This window comes from Cajanus cajan, chromosome 7 (genome assembly GCF_000230855.2).
Source record: "Cajanus cajan strain Asha chromosome 7, NIPB_CcT2T_4, whole genome shotgun sequence".
NCBI classification, from domain to species: Eukaryota; Viridiplantae; Streptophyta; class Magnoliopsida; order Fabales; family Fabaceae; genus Cajanus; species Cajanus cajan.
Genome location: NC_138523.1, coordinates 45,436,862 through 45,454,119, shown reverse-complemented (window position 1 = coordinate 45,454,119; position 17,258 = coordinate 45,436,862). Strand labels below are relative to the sequence as shown.

Genomic DNA, 17,258 nt, shown 5'->3' with positions numbered 1-17,258 from the left:
ATATTTCAATTTCAAATTTAATTTAATTTAATAACTAGTTAAAAAAATTATTTTCAACTATTTAAAATTACTCCCCTTTTATCTTTGTTTATATACGTGATTCTATTAATTATTTATCTTTTTAATTTATTATTTTATATTTATTTTAAATAAAATTTTAATAATATTAAAAGAAATAATCGACAGTGAAAAGTAATTTTATGATTTATCATAAATTTAAAATATAATTTATATATTTATATATAAAAAATTATTATAAATTTTAATTATATAAAAATAAATATTTTTGTGTACATTCCAAAAACTAAAATACTAATTAAAAATAAATTTACTTTGTTAAATCATTTATCACGAAAAAAATATAGCTAAAAAGATATTATAAAATCAAAAGATAGTAAGATATTTATTTAAAATTTAATTATAGTATAATTAGTAAATATCTATTTATTATAAATTTAATTATTAAAATAAATATTTATCCTACACAATAGACGGGCTAATTTTTTATCACTTCAAAAACAATACTATTATTTTATTTTTACAGTGATAATTTATGTTTGAGATAAAAAAAATGCATATATATATATATATATATATATATATATATATATATATATATATATATATATATATATATATATATATATATATATATATCCTCGTAAAAGAAAATAAAAAGGAGGGGGAACTCCCATCGATTGTACAAATCTGAAGCTGAAGTGCAGACTCCGGAGTAGGATATTTCAATTTTTTGTAATTGGGAACCCTAAACCCCCAAAGTCTTTGACTTGGCTCAATCCTTCGATATGAGTATGACTCAATTCGCCATGGTATGCTTCTTCGATTCTCTTTCTTTCTCTCAATATAGTCATATACATGGGTTATGCATTCATGAATTCCAATTTTGTGCTGCTATGCTCCCTCTTTCCGGGTATTATGTTTTTAGGTGGTAGCGAATTGCATTAGTAAATATCAAAGTTACAAATTTCAGAACCATAGGTTATGTTTTAGCACCAAGCTTGTTCCTTTATCTTTTCCCATATTAGTTGGATATTTTTTTTTTTAAGTACAACGGCTTCTATGTTTGCCTTTATGTTAATTGAACTTGCATGGCACTATGGAGCATCTCTTTAGAAAGACTTATCTTGCTGTGTTTAAATATTTAACTGAGTCTCAGTACTGATGTTTTTTTGTATTTCAGGTTGAGGAGTTGGCTTTTCTTGTCAAGGACAATCTTCCTTGCAAGCATCTAGTTCTCACAATGGAAGAAGCGCTGGTTAACTTTCTCCAAGATGATGACACTAGGTAACATTTATGAGAGAGTCTGAGTGGTGTTTGACGTTAGTATTAGTCCAAGTTTTAGTTAGTAGAACTACTGATGTTGTACTTGTACTTGTCCTGAACATGGTCAAAGAAAAATATGAACATTTAATGGATCGTTGTACTTTTTTTCTAAGGACATGGGAGGGCCGACTTAAAACAATTTATGTTTTTCTCTAGATTTCTCTACAAAACTAGCTGAAGTTGGAAATTCTTGTTTACTTCCCATGTACTTGTGGCTCCTAAAAGAAAAGAAAGCAGTTTAGTAATATAAATTAGAAAATGCATTGTTGCATTCTATTTCTAAAATGGTTTCAAATTCAATGTAATGATGTTTAAATTAGTTGTATAATCCTTGTAAGCAAAATAAAAGGGTTTATTTATTATTTGCTACAAAAATTACGACAAATTTTTTAGCATCACAGTTCACTTATGTTGGAAAGCTGCCTTAATTGCCATCACCCCTAGCTCCGAAAAGGGCTTCCTACAAAGGGGCTGACCAGAAAAGCTTCATGAAGTGTTGTAGCGTAGTGTGTAGCCGTCAAGACATTGAGGGTTGAAATACTACATCAACTAGAAATAAGGCCTAAGTAGTGCTTATAAGGCTTGGTCAATCCTTACTGTAGAAACAGATTTTGTAGGGTTGAGTTAAGTCTTAAGCCTAAATTTTAAGTGCTTATTAATTCAATATTGTATAATACATCTTGCACATTCTTGGAATGTAAACTATTTAAGGAATTAATGTATATTGGCTAATGTGTAAGGGGCTTTTGGAGAATGGCTCTATGTTTTTTTGGTCATTTATGGCATCTGATTGTAGCTGGTTTTTGTGGCAGTTGAGCATATGCATGTTGTGTTAAATAGTTGTTTTACTTCGGTTGGAAGTTTTCTTTCCCCTGGTTGTCTGGTCACTGGTGCCATATAATATGCTCACTTAATATCTGTTTTTATTGACTATAGTTCAGATGGGATCTTGGAATTGGAGCCAATGAACTCTTACAACCGTCTTCTCTTGCATCGCCTGGCTGAGATATTTGGGTATTTTTCCCACAACTGTTATTTTAGTCAATTTCAAAGTTCCTCTCTGGTTTCATTTTGAATCTATCTACTTTCCTTTGATTTGATAGTTTTATAATTGGTGCCAGGTTTGCACATGAATCTGTTGGTGAAGGAGATGACCGCCATTTGATTCTGGAGAGATGTCCAGATACGTCCATGTAAATGAAATTCCCTCTTTTATCTCTCCTGGATCTTTATATGTTAAGCATAATTTGGATTACTTTATTTTGTTAGTGTTTCAGTAATTATTTCAAGGTTTCTTTAGCAAAATAACCTTTGTGTTGGATGGATTGCAGACCTCCAGTCCTTGTTAGTGATATCCTATGGGAGTACGATGAACCTCAGTCTTTGTTTACATCCCATCAAATATTAAGGAGAAGTGAAGCCTCTCCAGGTAATGCATGCTACTGATTCTTCTCTCAGTTACCATAGCACATCATGTACAATATTGATCATACCTGTAGAATCTACCATTATAAAAGACAACATTTGACCTATGATGCACCGATACGATATGCGTATCGGATACGACACGTATCCGATACGGCGATACGATTATTTTAAAATATATAAGATACGATACTTGTAAGATATGTGTCATCATATATATCAATGTTCATACAATATAATAATTGTGTACTTGTAATTTTGATCAAAATTCATAAACATTAAATATATAATTGCTATTTTGCAAATCCAAATTAAAAACATACTTATTGTACATTACTAAAAATAAATAAATTATAAATCATTTCATCATAAATTACTTTTTATTATTTACAAATAAAAATAATATTACTTATTTCATTCCTTTCTTAAGATTATCTATATAGAAGACAATATTCATTTACAGTTCATCAAGGACCAATATTTCTATGTTTCTATATTAAATATGTTTATATATTTTATTTAACTGTAATGGATATTTCATAATTTTTCAAAAATTTAAATACTTTATCGATACGTATCACCAATAAGTATCGGTGAAGTATCTGAGAGTATCGGAATTGAATAAAATTTTTATAATATTTTCAAAGGTTAGGATACTTCATTGACACGTATCGGTGAAATATCTAAGAGTATCATGTCGGATACGTATTGGATACGGATACGTGAAGTAAATTGAAGTATCAGTGCTTTATAGCATTTGACACATGGAATGAGATTTATTGTTTACTATTTATTTAAAACTTGGGAATACTGTGGGAAAAATTTTCTATGCTAAAATTAGTTTATTTTTATTTAATTTATTATTATAATTTTTATATCTGAAAATTATTAATTTGTTATTGCATAAATAGAAGCTTATGTTTCTGTTATTTTATTTATCACCATCATTATTGCTAATTGCAGTATAACATGCATATTTATATAGATGGCTGAAAATTATTTCCTATAATGACTAGAAACATAAATATGATATAGAAAGTCGGTTCGGTGTAGATATTAGAACAAGCTGATGCTTAAAAAAGTATGATACACTATTGGGTGGTATGCAGGTTACACAAATTCATAATATTTTCTTGTTGCAAAGATAACTTAAAAATACTTGTGCTTAAATAGTAGGCATCACTGCTTTAGTGTAGAAGCAGTCTGGTGTGTAGTGGCCGTCCCCAGAATTGCTACAGTGAGATAGCTGCTGTTTTGAAATTTTTTATAGTCTATATAATGTAGTATGCATATAAATTCTCTAAAATGTAAAAAAAAAAAAAATTAATAAAATTTACAATTAATAACAAAAGGTCATAGGTGTCTTGAACAAACCCTATAAGGAAATACCAACAAAAGTCAAATACAAGTCTTCTAGATAGGAATTATCATCTAAATCCAAGTATTTATCAATTTACTACTATCTTGCAGTTGTAGATATCATATTTGGATTTTTAAATCCCAAAAATAGCCTCTGCGAAAGGCCCTAATGTGTTAGTTCAGTGGGCTTTTCTGAAATCAATTCATAGCATGCTATTTGGTATGCTACAGCCGCTACACTAATGACTAAACCACTCCACTACCCTGCCCTTGTAGCATGCAGGGGCTGCTCCACACCACTACGGCGCTACAGCATGCTATTTAAAGCACTGTCTAGAAGTAAATATGAACTGACTATGTGAACACCCAGCAATTATCTGGTAACCTGATGTATTCATGAGTAAATTGCATACCTGTAAATGAGTGTTCTGTTTGCAGGTATGTATAGGAATAACAACTTAAGTATAAGATGCTTAATAAGTTCATATGGAAAACATTAATTTTCTTAATGACTCTCAGTTCGTACCATTTCATAGACTGACTGTCTTTTTCCATGATGAAGATTATTTTTCTGTTTTGCGGGCTTTAATTTGTGTGCTGCTTCTTTTAGTCTTGCAGAAAAACACACCATCCTTTTCTCAGTCACTGGAGGAGAGAAAAGCAGCTTATTTAATTGCTCGTGAGCGAATTTTCTCTAAGAATTTGGAAGAGGTAAAAGAGCCTGGTGAACAAAAGCCACGGAGTGTACCCGTGGTTGCCCGCAGAATGATTGCTCATGCACTAGGTCAAAGAATCCATACAAAGAATCAGAATGGCTTGGATAGTGACAGTGTGAAGGATAGAGTCCTCACAGATGAATTGAATGCTCAAGATAAGAATAGTGAAGAGTCCAATCTCAAGAAAGATTCCGAAGAGTCTTTACGTCTAAGAGGGAATTCAAATAACAGAATAACAAGCACTAGCAGTTCTAATGCATCCACACTTAATAAAAGAAATGATCAAACACCAGTTGACAAAGGTTCGCCACAGTTCTCTCAAGACAGAAAACAAGCGCAAAGTGTAAGTAAAGACTACATGAAAAAGGAGCACTTGGGAGCTGCAAAGAGAATGTTTGCTCATGCTTTAGGAGTGCATTCTGGGAAGGATGGTTCTGTTCCTAGAAGCAGAAGTGGAGAAATAAAGAAGAATTAGCGGAGAAGTTCGTGAAATATTTAAAGCAAAATGGTTTTCTGTTGCTCCAAATGGACCTTGATAGTTGCTCCCCAGGTTTCAATCACAATCCCGAAGATGAGTACTGAGCATGCTTTACTCAGGAGATTCATGCAAAAGACTATTGTAGTATAATGTTGGTTGCTTAGTTCTTCTCTGATTGATCTGGAGTAACTTTTCTAGCAGCCAATTCAAGAGCATCTTGAAACAACTATCCAGAATCAAGTTTGACCTGTTTTGACTATGTTCAAAGATGGTTGAACAGGTATGGTGTTTTGGCCCGTCATCTATGTTGTTGTAAGATAGTTCAGTTTCATTCTACTGTTTAGCTTAATCTCAACGTGATAGTTTTCGTTATGGATGCTCCCAGGGACAGGGGCAAGTGCATGATTTCCCCTATCATGGAGGGTGTTATCTGTTATGTATATATAATATATAGAATCACATATTTATTGTGTCGTGTTTAGCAATTCGGAATTTCTTCATCATTATCCTTGTATGCCACTGACCTCGTTTAATGGAGAAGAAAACTACCTCCGAGAGATTGATTCACAAGTGTTCACCATCCTTCTCATAAAAAGCCGATCAAAGTGTAACTAATTTTTGATAAAAAAGCTTAATTTCTAAAATGAAAAGACATATTTTACTCCCTTTAAAACTATCATATTTTTAAATTGAATATATATATATATAATTATGCTATTAGTGTAAAACATTGTGAATAATCTCCACCTTATATTATGGGTATATAACAGTTTATAGGTCTAAAAATTTATGGTTGATTCCTTTATTTCATTATTCATAATATGATTGTCAGTGAATCAATTATTTGACGGTTGTAAGTGTATTTAATATGAACGACACTATAATAACGAGCAAAACCTTATTCTACCACGTGATGAGTGATCCAACCTTTCTCTACTAAGCGATGAGTGATCCATGTTTCAATAGCAACGAGTTTTACGCAAATTTTCAAAAGCCTCACAAAGGTTGGGTTGAACGAGTTTAATTTTAAATATTAATTTTAAAAAACTCGCATACAAATGCTTTATAAAATTGTTATATTTAAAACAATATATATTCAAGGCAACTATTATTTTAGACCATGTTGCATGGTCGCCGCAGTCTACAGCTCCACCCACGGCTTTTAGCATTTGAATGTCAACAATTATCCCCTTCAGCAATATCAAGAAAAACGAGACAACTCCCCCAAATCGTGGCAGAGGACTGTTTCTAACATAATTACTCAACAGAATCATATACATAAATATCAAGCAGCACAGGAATTCACCCCAAAAATATATAGAACAGCGGGTGGTAAATGACTTGCAACTATTAATTAGCATTTTGTGGTTTGTAATACAAGTCCCTCGTTCAACGTATTTTGCAACCCACCGCTAGGAGTGCCGAGGGACTGTTGCAATTGCAACATGAGCCAAGTATTTAAGAATAGTATAAAACACATGGCAAACGATAACATGCTTGACCAACATTATCCATCACATCTCAATGTCTTCAAGATCAGGGAGAGGAAACCGAAGAATTGCAGCAACGCCACTTATCTGGGCTAGTTCTGTTCATCAATATAAAATTGAAAAATTAAATTTAAAACAAACATAAAACTAGAACATAAATTTTCACGCAGAAATTTCATTTACTTCCGTAGAGCTGTTCTAACAAGAAAAGGGGGAAGAAAAACAAATAAAATCTTTAGTTTATACATTGCCATCTTATGACTTCTACAGTGCTACATTCTTTTCACTAATCACCATTCGCAGTTCATGGATTTCTAGGATAAATAAATATCCCACACACACCACCCACCCCAAAAAATAAAAAAAATAAATAATGAAAGTGATAGACTTACGTTCGCCAGAGACATGCAAGGACGAAAATACATGAACAGAGCCTCCTGAATCCTTAACAGAGTTGACCAAATTAACAAACTTTTTTCTTGCTGCTATGTCTGTATTCCTGTAACCACAAACAAGTAATGTTACAATTTTATCAAAAGGAGCATTTTCAGGATTACATTCCAAATCCCAAGCTAACGATTAAGATAGTAAAGAAAATGCAAAGACAAAGTTCAGTTATCATAATGCTATACTGGCTCAAAAATTTAGTCGACAAAAATATATTTCTAAAAAACAAATTGTGAAGTAAACAGTGGTTTGCAAAGAAGTTTGATCTATAACCTTACCAAGGAATAGGATGGATAAGATATATGGATGAATTGAACAAAAAGGCAGGATACATGAATTTCAAAGCGAGTGTGAATCAGATAGAACAACCCAGCATGCTATCTTTAATTCAGAATATTTCTGGACTATATCATGCAAACCTGAAAAGATCATCCGTAATGAGAAGCGTTTGTACAGCTAGCCGTTCATTGGCAACCTCAACATGCTTCATTCCATAACAAGCACGTGACGGATCCTGTTCCACACCAAAGATATTCAATCAGGATTTTCTAGATTTTTTAAAATGCAAAATTTAGGTTAAGCAATTTTCACAGCTTTGACGTGACAATAATTTAAGGGAGAAACTTGATTACTTCTATTATGCTAAGGTGATACTTCCTTTGGATTTTGACTGACTCCAAATTACATTTTAAATACTTGATTGATTGTGCACAAGAAAAAAACACTTTTATAGTACAGACAGGACAATGAGTTTCACATGATAAATCTTCCGGAAGATCATTTTTTAGCTTATCGCTCCACTCAGTTTACATTCATAACTCTTGATATTAGTCAACAATGATCGATCATTATGTAATAAGCATATCTGCATATGGGGTTTCTCCTATAATGAGCTGCACAACTCTTAACATAGACATAATGAAATTAAACAATTTAGGGCAAGGAGTAAAAACATCTAATATCATGTTTTCATGCATATGACAAAGCCAAACCTAGGACACATGGATACTTTAAAATGTTCAATCAATGTACTGGGTTTAAATATATATCGGATACTGATACTCATACTGTACGTGATACTTCAATATCAATAGTCAAAAGTTCAATACTAAATAAAGGTTAATTTATAATGTATTTGCAATGACCAAGCTGAAAATAAAAATATTTTCTCCTCTTTTTTCTTCAATCATGGAATATCCCTATCTATAATGTTTTGTTTATGACACCTTATGATGCTTTCATCTGCTTGTTGATGTTTCATGAGATGCTATACATAATTCTGTATTGTCTTGAGTTGGTTTTGATTTTCGCTATTCATTTTAGAAATCCCAAGTTGGGTTCTTCACCTACTTGTGTACAATACAACATGTTGAGCCAAATTTTTATGATAAATCTGCTTTATTTATATTGGGAAAATTGTCAGTCTTATGAAATTATGTGTTATTGCTCAAATCCATAGTCATTCCTATTTCTGATACGAATCATTGAAAATTAAATCCAATTTTTCCCGATACTCTCATATCAGTAATAGCATGACGAAAATAAGGCAAGGCCCAATTTTATAAGTCATGTCATATCCTACCTTAGATGTATTATTAATTATAAAAAGGAAGTTGTATCCTTATATTTGTATATCATAGAGCTAAACAATTATATTCTACAATCCAAGTAAACAATTACAAAAGCTTGAAGCAGCTCTCCCGTGCTGGTAAGGGAAAATGTTAGCACCCTATAGTTTTTGGGGTAATTTTTTCCTGATAAAAAAATTGTGCAACTTGATTTTTAAACACTACAAAAAAATAGAACGAAAAACAAAAAGGAAATTTCATGGATGATGTACTTCTCTTGTGTAGCTTGAATAAAGTAAGCATCTAACTAAAATTCATTATACCAATTCATCATGCAACCGACTAAATGATCAACACTCTTTTAATCGTATGACTATGACCAAGTAGAAGTTAAGCAAAGAACTTATTTATCCACCTATATTTAGTGTCTCTAATCCTATCAAATTATTAATGTTGAACTAATTCTCAAAGGAATTCAAAATAGGGACATGACAATCCAACCATAAACATAGGCAAGGTAAACAAAAGCATCTCAAAATAGAACCTGACATTTGAAAGCATGTTGTAGAAGTCCTTCATAACTCGAACCTGAAGGAAAACAGAGATAAAGCTAATTCCAGGCTTAATGGAATATATGTGAACAGAATATGGAAATTATTCAGCAAAATAAGTACTGCTTCGGTTTTGAGTCTTTTGACAGTACCTCTTGCGCTGCTTTGGTATCTTTTATCAAACTCATGACATTTGGAGCATCCAGAACCTCCCTTAAACTATGTCTGCAGATAATAAAAAAAAATGCCAAAGTGATAAGATAAATCAAATAATACAGTACCCACAAGCAATTGAACTACAAAGTTAATCCTTAAAACAACAATGTGTTAATCTATATTTGCTTCCATGTTCTTTCTTTTCAGTCTTCACATTCTAAATAAATGGATGTCTATGACAGGCAGGCATATAAGACATGGCATTTATTGAATCAATCAAGTGTTAAAGACAGGCACATTATACCAGCATATCACATCAGAAAAAATATGCAAGTTAAGCTACGTTTAATTGATCAGTGACTGCAATAATCTTCTCGTGTTTGTGTTAATTCTAATATTAACTTACAAAGCTTTTGTAAAGTCCTAGAAAAGTAGGAACAGGAAACATGAAAAATAAAGAAAGCAACCATACTTGTATCCTGAACTTGTATGCACAAGAATGATGCGTGATTTGTTTTCAATAATAGGTCGCAACTGTCTTCGTTCTGCCTCCAAAAATAAGTGACGATGAAACTGATCCTGAAACAGATAGAGACTTATAATATAAGCAAAATAAACATTTCTTTTCCAAAATCCAGCCTGCACTTATACTTGTACAAATCAATAAAGAAAGATATTTTTATTAAGAATACATACTTGCAGACAAACACACATGGTATCAAATTTGTAAATATTCACCAAGAATGAAGCCCAAATAAAACAAACAGGGAATACTTACTTACCTTTGTAAATCCTGGGCTTGCAATTACTGCACATCGAACCACGTTGAAGTCTATATGTTTCAAGAAAGCCTAGACAGATTGGTAGAATCCAGTAAATTTGTAAGTGCCCCTTTAATCTTTTGATTGATAAAAGTTGAAATATAACATTATTAAAGATAACAAAGAAAGACTACTGCAATGGATCATGATTGATAATATGTTAGATGTCCTCTTAAGCAAGGAGCAAAGAAACATAGAAAAGACAAATTTATTCAAACAATAAGGAGATATTTGATAATTGATATAGTCATCTTCATTCAGCCATCTAATATTACCGTATATATTAGATTTGTCATCAAGATGCCCATGTTCGGTACATGGGTATGATAGTACCATGGGCATCTCATGGTACCATGGGCATCTCATGGTACCATGGATAAGGAAATGGGTGTATGGAAGTTAATAAAGAACATCAATTCAAAGCTAGAGCTACACATAAACCAAAACAGAAATATTTAAATTTTTTTGTATGGAATATGTATCACTAATGAGAATAAATGCTATAGATAAGAAATCTAAGTCCTTGGGCTGAACTTACCTGCAAAACATTCTCAAAGAACTTATCCAAAGCCTACAAAAGGGAGGAGGGTGCTTTAGAATTGTATCACTCAAGTTATTGAATTCAATAACTGACATCTAACAATAAAGAGAGATCATACTTTCTCATAACCAGCAATTGCAGGCCCATGCTTGCGTGGAATTGATGTTTCAATCCGCGAACGAGTAACAGTCATACTGTTTTATTAGACATAATAAAATGAATCATTTCATTGCAATGACACGACTACATGCCAAAAGTTAACTAGAGTATCAACAAGAACATATATTTAATTTCCCCTTGTTTGTGGTTACCCACAGAAATCAAACAAATCTAACTAACACCTACCATTTTTACTGGTATAGAGTGCTGAGCAAAATATCTTATGTATAAAATGCTATTATATTATAAGTAATATATAAATGAAACACATGGAGTGAAAGTTAACCTTCTACCAACAAGGAGGATATGAGCTAATCCTTCTTGCATCAACACCACAGCTAGATCAGCACTTGCACCAGGATCTGCAAAATATGCATGGAACTTCTATTCACCATTTTGATTACTAAGATTTACACCAACAATCATAGAACAAACTGAGCAGAAGAGGATTATGAATTCCATTTCTGCTTGATAAATATGACTGTGATTCTATATGAAGCATTTATTTCATTCTTTCCACCATTTTTGGTAAAATGGCTACGAAGGATTTAAGACATTACATAAAGTAGCAATTCAACAATTTGATCAATTGATCAGAGGTGCAAGCTAAAACTTGTATCGTCAAAGAAATATCCTCATTTTCAACTTAGCAGATTTTGTAATTTCCATGCACACAGATAACACTACACTACTCAAATTCCCACAAGTATAAATGTCTTTAATAAAATAGGGAGATTCCTATAACTGATAATATACCAGAGGCCTGCTGTAGTACCTCCAAAGCCAATGAATCCCAAACATCCTACAAAAGGCAAAATATAATCTTCAGCAATCATGAATCTTCAAAATAGTAGAAAAAGGAAAGAAACTGCCACAACCTGATTTTCTTAAAACATTCATAATTCCAACCAATAATGGCAAAAAAAATACACTCAACCAAAAGACCTAGGTTGTATGCATATGAAGCACATATATAACAACAAGGAAGGAACAGTAACAGGAAGCATAATAATTTAAGAGAAAAACCTTCCTGAGCACAAACGGTCGCTGCAGTTCCAGTTCTAAAGTATGGAATGCTCCTATCTGCAACGATTAGAAGTTAAGTTTAGCAGCAACAATTAGAAGTTAAAATGAGGATGATAGTTGCAGTTAGGTACCTTGACATGTTCATTCTCTAAAATATTCTTTCCACGAATACGCAAAACAGAACCTTCCTTGTCATAATCCGCAACCTAGTAAGCAAAAAAATTGCGATAAAAGACAAAGCGAAAAAGTAACAGAAATCCTATTGCGACGTAACGCAAAAAAGTGACAAAATACCTCTTCGACTTTAATCTCCAATTTGAGCTTGACGCGTGCTGCATCTCGTCCGCCATTAGCAGCTTCTCGAAGAACCTTCCTATTACAAGTACGAACGCGAGAAAATGAAAATTGAAAAATGAGATTGTAAGTGAGAATTGAGAGAAAGAGTACCTAATGGTAACGGCCATGACGGAGTCTCCGGGAGCTATCAAGTTATACGCAAACCACAGGTCATCGGAATCCACTGCCACCATCTGCATACCATAATCGTAAACAACAAATTCTGCGGAACAAAAATTCAAATCAAAGAGCGTAGAAATTGGAATTGCACCTTAACGCTTCCAGGTCCATTGGGCACGAGGTCTCTACGAACGATCCTCATGTCTATTAGCTTCACTTGTTTTCGCTTCTCTCTCTTTCTCTTATTCAAACTCTTGAAAGTTGAAACTATGGTCACACAGAAAGCACCCGCACGTCACTGTCACGTGTCACTAAACAACACCTTTAACAGGCCCAATGCAATTAATTTGCAAGTAACATCCAACTAATAACAGCCCGTGGCCCAACCAGTTATACATGGGCTTACCCAACATATCCTAAATGTTAATTTTAACTATTTACATGTAATTAAACTATTAAAATTATATTATTTTCTAATAGCAATTTATCATATATAAACTAAATTTATTGAGTTTTACTATTGATGCCTCATAATGGACAACGGCGTGATGCATTGTAACTAGATGACTAATGCTTGGATGCATATTTCAATGCTGCATGCAAAAGAAACCCATGTGGCACTCTCCTTACCTTGCAGCTGTCAACTCTTCTCTCTCTTTCTAGCACGTGTCAGCAACAGGCACATGCGGATGATGCTCACATACTCCTTCATTTTACCAAAATTATTCACTGAACTTTGCATGCGACTGAGAATAAGAGTGAAAAGCAGCTACCACAATACCATATTAGTTGTCAGATCGAGGTTAGAAGTTTCAAGCTTACATTCAGTTCAGGTACACCTTCTTATTTTGTTATATATCTATCATCTCTTCGTGGATTTCATTATACTGTTACAGGAAAAATTTCACTTATTAGTAATGCTATTATATAAGACGTAAAACACATGCATTCAAGACTAGACTACAGAGATAGACATATTACAAGTTTTGTTTCAACTTTCAATGACATTGGTGTGTATGTGTATAATAGGATGGAATTTGAAGAAATAGAAGATGAAGAATGGTATACTAGTAAATACTTGTCCCAACCTAATAATGCTAAAAGTAGTGGCAATGTGAGGTGGTTGCTCAAATGGGGACTGTGTCTGGGAAGGAAAGTCTTAGTGGCTGGTTTCGTAGCTTCTGCTGCCCCGGTTGTTGTTCCACCTCTTGTGGTTGCTTCTGCTATTGGCTTTGTTGTTTCTATGCCTTATGCTATGTTCTTGGCTAGCCATGCTTGCACTCAGAATTTAATGAGTAAGTTGTTGCCTCGGCCTACTCCTCAGGACCCCCCATTGCGTGAAGAGATGTGTTATAAAGAGGAACATGCTCTTGCAGGTGAAGCAAAGAGAGACATTGAAATGGATGGTGTTCAATGTATGAAGAATGGGGAAAATGTGGCATTGGTGGGTGAATGTGGTCCTCGAGAAGAAGATGCCACCGATGGAATTGAAGGACACCCAAGAGGAGAAACTAATGGAGTTGTGACAATGATTGAGGGTCTTGATAAGATTGGCAATGAAATTGAAGAGTTCGAGACCCCCTTCGAGATTACAACTGTTGTTTTAGAGGAGTCCCAGGATCAGGACATGGAGGGTGACATAGAGGAAGCAGAGGTTCAAAGAGAAACAAAGGGGTTGTTGGAAAAAATTAGAGATGAAGGTAGAACACAGGAGAGAGGAGAATATGTAGAAGGAATATGTGGAGGGGAAAATGAAAATGATCAAAAAATTGGTCTAGTTGTTGAAGATATGGAGGTAGCATGGGAAGACACAGATAGGGGTATCATTGGGGAGACTGAAAAAGATCCAAATATATGTGAGGAAATGGTTTTGTCAAGAAATGATGAAAGTGAGGATACTATCTGCAATGAAGTAGAATCAGATGAATATGTAAGAGGTTTGTTGGAAGGAAAAGAATTTGATGATACAAATGATTCACAGAAGTCAATGGCTGAAACTTTTGAACTGCTGCATGGAAGCTGTTTCACACATGAGACTATTCCAATTGGAGATTTGCGGATACAAGCGTTGGTTTATAATGTTCCAGTGGATGACGTTGTCATTGAAAAAACTGACATACATTTTGCTGAAGAGGAACCGGAGCCTCCACTGGATTGTCCTACTCAACTGCAAGAAGGGAAGTTAGATAATAGCATTTCTGACACTGAAAATCAAGAATCACAGTTGCATCATGAAATGAATGAAATGGTGTACTCAGCAGATGCAGAAGCTAGAGAAATTGCTAATGCAGGTGCACTTGATTTGTTTGATGGAAAACAAATAGACCAAAACAAGTCTGCATTCACAATTGATTTGCGTGAAGGTTAGACCCTAGAATATGTTTTCCATTTCCATTAACTGTGCCTTGAGGGCTAATTTTTATTTGGAGCCCTGATATCTGAATTAATTTATATGTTTGCAGTATCTTCAAAAGTTGATGGGCATACAGATTCCATGGAGGTTCTTGTTTCGTCTGTAGAAGAAGAGTCTAGGTCATCTAAATGTTCCTCTGGAGAAAACATTATTTTCCCTTCTCAAGAGGTCAAGGCTTAATTTATGTATTTTAAGACAGCCTTCTTGTTATAACATGATAATTATATAATTTATCTAATTATATCTTAGGTACTTGGTGATAATTGCTTTGATATTGTTTAGGATTCTTTGAATTTGAAATAATTTGCTTATGGACTTTACTTTGATTCTTATTGTATTCCACAGAAATTTGAGTCAGCAGCAGATTAACATGTGAATTTGGACATATAGATAAGCTTAAAGCACACATTTTGTTATTATCGATCAGGCTATTTACTTTGGCTTTTGCAGGATGTATTCCATGAGGAGAACATATGGAAACAAATTAATGTCATAAGGAAGATAATAGGATATGAAGGTACAAAGCAAGAAGCATGTGCAGATGAACTGAAGGCTCTCTACATCTTCACTGGAGTTGAGCCCCCAACTTCTCTCAATGAGAACACGAGCGACCCTGATGAAATCAAGGAGAAGCTACACTTCCTCATGTCCATAGTTGGAATTAAGTAGAATATGGCTTACAATATGTGACACATCTTGTATTGTTTTCTACATATTTTAGTCACTGTTTTCTTTTATTCTCCATGACTCGGGTATAAGTGGAGAAAGTGTATAATTAATGACCTATCAAATAGGTTTCAAATTTTTAAAAAGTTTGTCGAACTTTTAATTCAACGTTAATTCAACAGGATTGTTGAAATGTGAAGTATAGGGACTTACTTTTGAAATATGAGAATTTCTTCATATATATATATATATATATATATATATATATATATATAACGAAAAAACGGAAATAAAATTGACTGTTAATGATTAATAAATAGAATGATAGTTAGGGTTATACAAAAACAATATTTTTAGTGAACTTGCGAAGACTAATTAGAGTGGCATTGTATTTGTGGCGAAAGGAAATGACAAAAATGAGTAATATTTCATGTCATTATTTTAATATTATAAGTTGATTAAATTAATTATAGTTGATGTTTTTGTTTTGTTTTTTTTTCTTCATATTATTAATATTATTGCAATTCTAAGTTACAGTACAAGATTATTAGAAATGTTTTTCATTTAAATTTAATTAGCTTTTTGTTCTTTTATTATTTATTTTAAGTGAGTTAATTTGTTTAATCCATCAAGTCGCGTGATGAACTAGGTGAAGTCAAGTGTTTATTTTTGACAAATTGGTAAAATATCAAAAGAATATATTTTGTTTTGATCATGCAAAAACTATAAAGAATAACTTTAATATTAGATTTATATTTAAGGACAAGACTCGCATTTTAAATCATGATTCAAATATTTTGTTATATAGGTGATAAACACATTTTGACAGAGTCATATATCGTGTTTAAAAAGTGCAAACATAATATCAAACACCTTGTAAAAAGAGGAGAGTATCAAGTCAAATATTTTATCTCCATAAATTTAAGTTCAACAATTGACTTTTGACTTTTTGAATATTTGTAAATTTATTTGGTCGTATACAACATTGATCTACTTTAAAAAAAAAAAAAAGAGAGAGAGAGAGATTGATTTTGAACATGCGTTGTAAAATAAGAAAATTAAGAAATAATATCATTTTATTGAGTATTTAGGTCTTTGTGTGAATTACCTTGTGTGTAAATGCTTTTGTGTGGGTTAATTGATTGTGGTTCATTTTAAGAATTTGTAAAGGAAGATTTGAGCAGTGAGAGAGAGAGAGACCATATCACATAAAACCCAATTTGAGTGTAAACACATGTAAGGCCATATAAATGAGAAAATCATTCACCCATAAATAGATTAAATTCCAATCGACTTTGAAAAAAAAGAAAATAAGATTTTGAACATGCATCCAAAAATGAAAATTGTCTAAATCAAATATACTCATTATGATCATTTGTTCACATTATAAACCCTATATGATTAAGAATGCAAATACGGATTTTTGGTACACCTAACTAAAAAATAAATAAATATTTCAAAATATATATATTATTTAAAATAATATATGCATGCATTAATTATTTATAAAATAAATAATAATTAGAAATTCTTAAGGTTTGGTTTTTAAAATTTACCGGATTTCCATTTCTTTTCTTCTTGTTAAGAGATGATGCACACTTCAAATAATAAAATGTATTTATAAATTTCTAATTAGAAAAAT

General features: G+C 32.6%; 3 protein-coding genes across 4 annotated transcripts; 2 read left to right on the top strand and 1 right to left on the bottom strand.

Annotated features, from left to right (window-relative positions):
* The first annotated feature begins 670 nt into the window (after positions 1 to 670).
* On the top strand, positions 671 to 5,807 carry LOC109804834 (uncharacterized). 2 transcript variants are annotated; one of them, XM_020366721.3, is made up of 6 exons: positions 671 to 830; positions 1,202 to 1,305; positions 2,286 to 2,358; positions 2,466 to 2,537; positions 2,676 to 2,773; positions 4,739 to 5,807. In XM_020366721.3, exons 2-6 carry the CDS (start codon positions 1,293 to 1,295, stop codon positions 5,317 to 5,319), a joined length of 837 nt encoding a protein of 278 aa, XP_020222310.1. In that variant the 5' UTR covers positions 671 to 830; positions 1,202 to 1,292; the 3' UTR covers positions 5,320 to 5,807. The 2 variants fall into 2 exon arrangements, with proteins under 2 accessions (XP_020222310.1, XP_020222302.1); XM_020366713.3 differs by having other exon boundaries at positions 2,281 to 2,358.
* A 744-nt stretch (positions 5,808 to 6,551) lies between these two features.
* PEL1 (Eukaryotic release factor 1 (eRF1) family protein) lies at positions 6,552 to 12,848 on the bottom strand. The gene is made up of 16 exons (XM_020383237.3): positions 12,689 to 12,848; positions 12,529 to 12,611; positions 12,376 to 12,454; positions 12,213 to 12,287; positions 12,082 to 12,138; positions 11,812 to 11,857; positions 11,342 to 11,417; positions 11,015 to 11,090; positions 10,894 to 10,926; positions 10,317 to 10,385; positions 10,007 to 10,113; positions 9,531 to 9,603; positions 9,377 to 9,415; positions 7,679 to 7,773; positions 7,205 to 7,311; positions 6,552 to 6,910 (listed from the first exon to the last, which is right to left on the bottom strand). The coding sequence occupies exons 1-16, from the start codon at positions 12,737 to 12,739 to the stop codon at positions 6,837 to 6,839; spliced, it is 1,140 nt and encodes a 379-aa protein (XP_020238826.1). The 5' UTR covers positions 12,740 to 12,848; the 3' UTR covers positions 6,552 to 6,836.
* A 389-nt stretch (positions 12,849 to 13,237) lies between these two features.
* LOC109806999 (uncharacterized) lies at positions 13,238 to 15,809 on the top strand. Its single transcript, XM_020369529.2, has 4 exons — positions 13,238 to 13,370; positions 13,567 to 14,900; positions 15,000 to 15,118; positions 15,401 to 15,809. Exons 2-4 carry the CDS (start codon positions 13,568 to 13,570, stop codon positions 15,617 to 15,619), a joined length of 1,671 nt encoding a protein of 556 aa, XP_020225118.1. The 5' UTR covers positions 13,238 to 13,370; position 13,567; the 3' UTR covers positions 15,620 to 15,809.
* The last annotated feature ends 1,449 nt before the right edge of the window (positions 15,810 to 17,258 follow it).

Coding starts and splice junctions, on each gene's coding strand:
- LOC109804834 (XM_020366713.3), top strand. CDS start 807: ATGAGTATGACTCAATTCGCCATG. Junction 1,306..2,280: donor CTCCAAGATGATGACACTAG/GTAACATTTATG, acceptor TATTGACTATAG/TTCAGATGGGATCTTGGAAT. Junction 2,359..2,465: donor CGCCTGGCTGAGATATTTGG/GTATTTTTCCCA, acceptor AATTGGTGCCAG/GTTTGCACATGAATCTGTTG.
- PEL1 (XM_020383237.3), bottom strand. CDS start 12,739: ATGAGGATCGTTCGTAGAGACCTCGTGCCCAATGGACCTGGAAGCGTT. Junction 11,418..11,811: donor GGTACTACAGCAGGCCTCTG/GTATATTATCAG, acceptor CATATTTTGCAG/ATCCTGGTGCAAGTGCTGAT. Junction 10,927..11,014: donor CAATTGCTGGTTATGAGAAA/GTATGATCTCTC, acceptor TCCCTTTTGTAG/GCTTTGGATAAGTTCTTTGA.
- LOC109806999 (XM_020369529.2), top strand. CDS start 13,568: ATGGAATTTGAAGAAATAGAAGATGAAGAATGGTATACTAGTAAATAC. Junction 14,901..14,999: donor CACAATTGATTTGCGTGAAG/GTTAGACCCTAG, acceptor ATATGTTTGCAG/TATCTTCAAAAGTTGATGGG. Junction 15,119..15,400: donor TTATTTTCCCTTCTCAAGAG/GTCAAGGCTTAA, acceptor TGGCTTTTGCAG/GATGTATTCCATGAGGAGAA.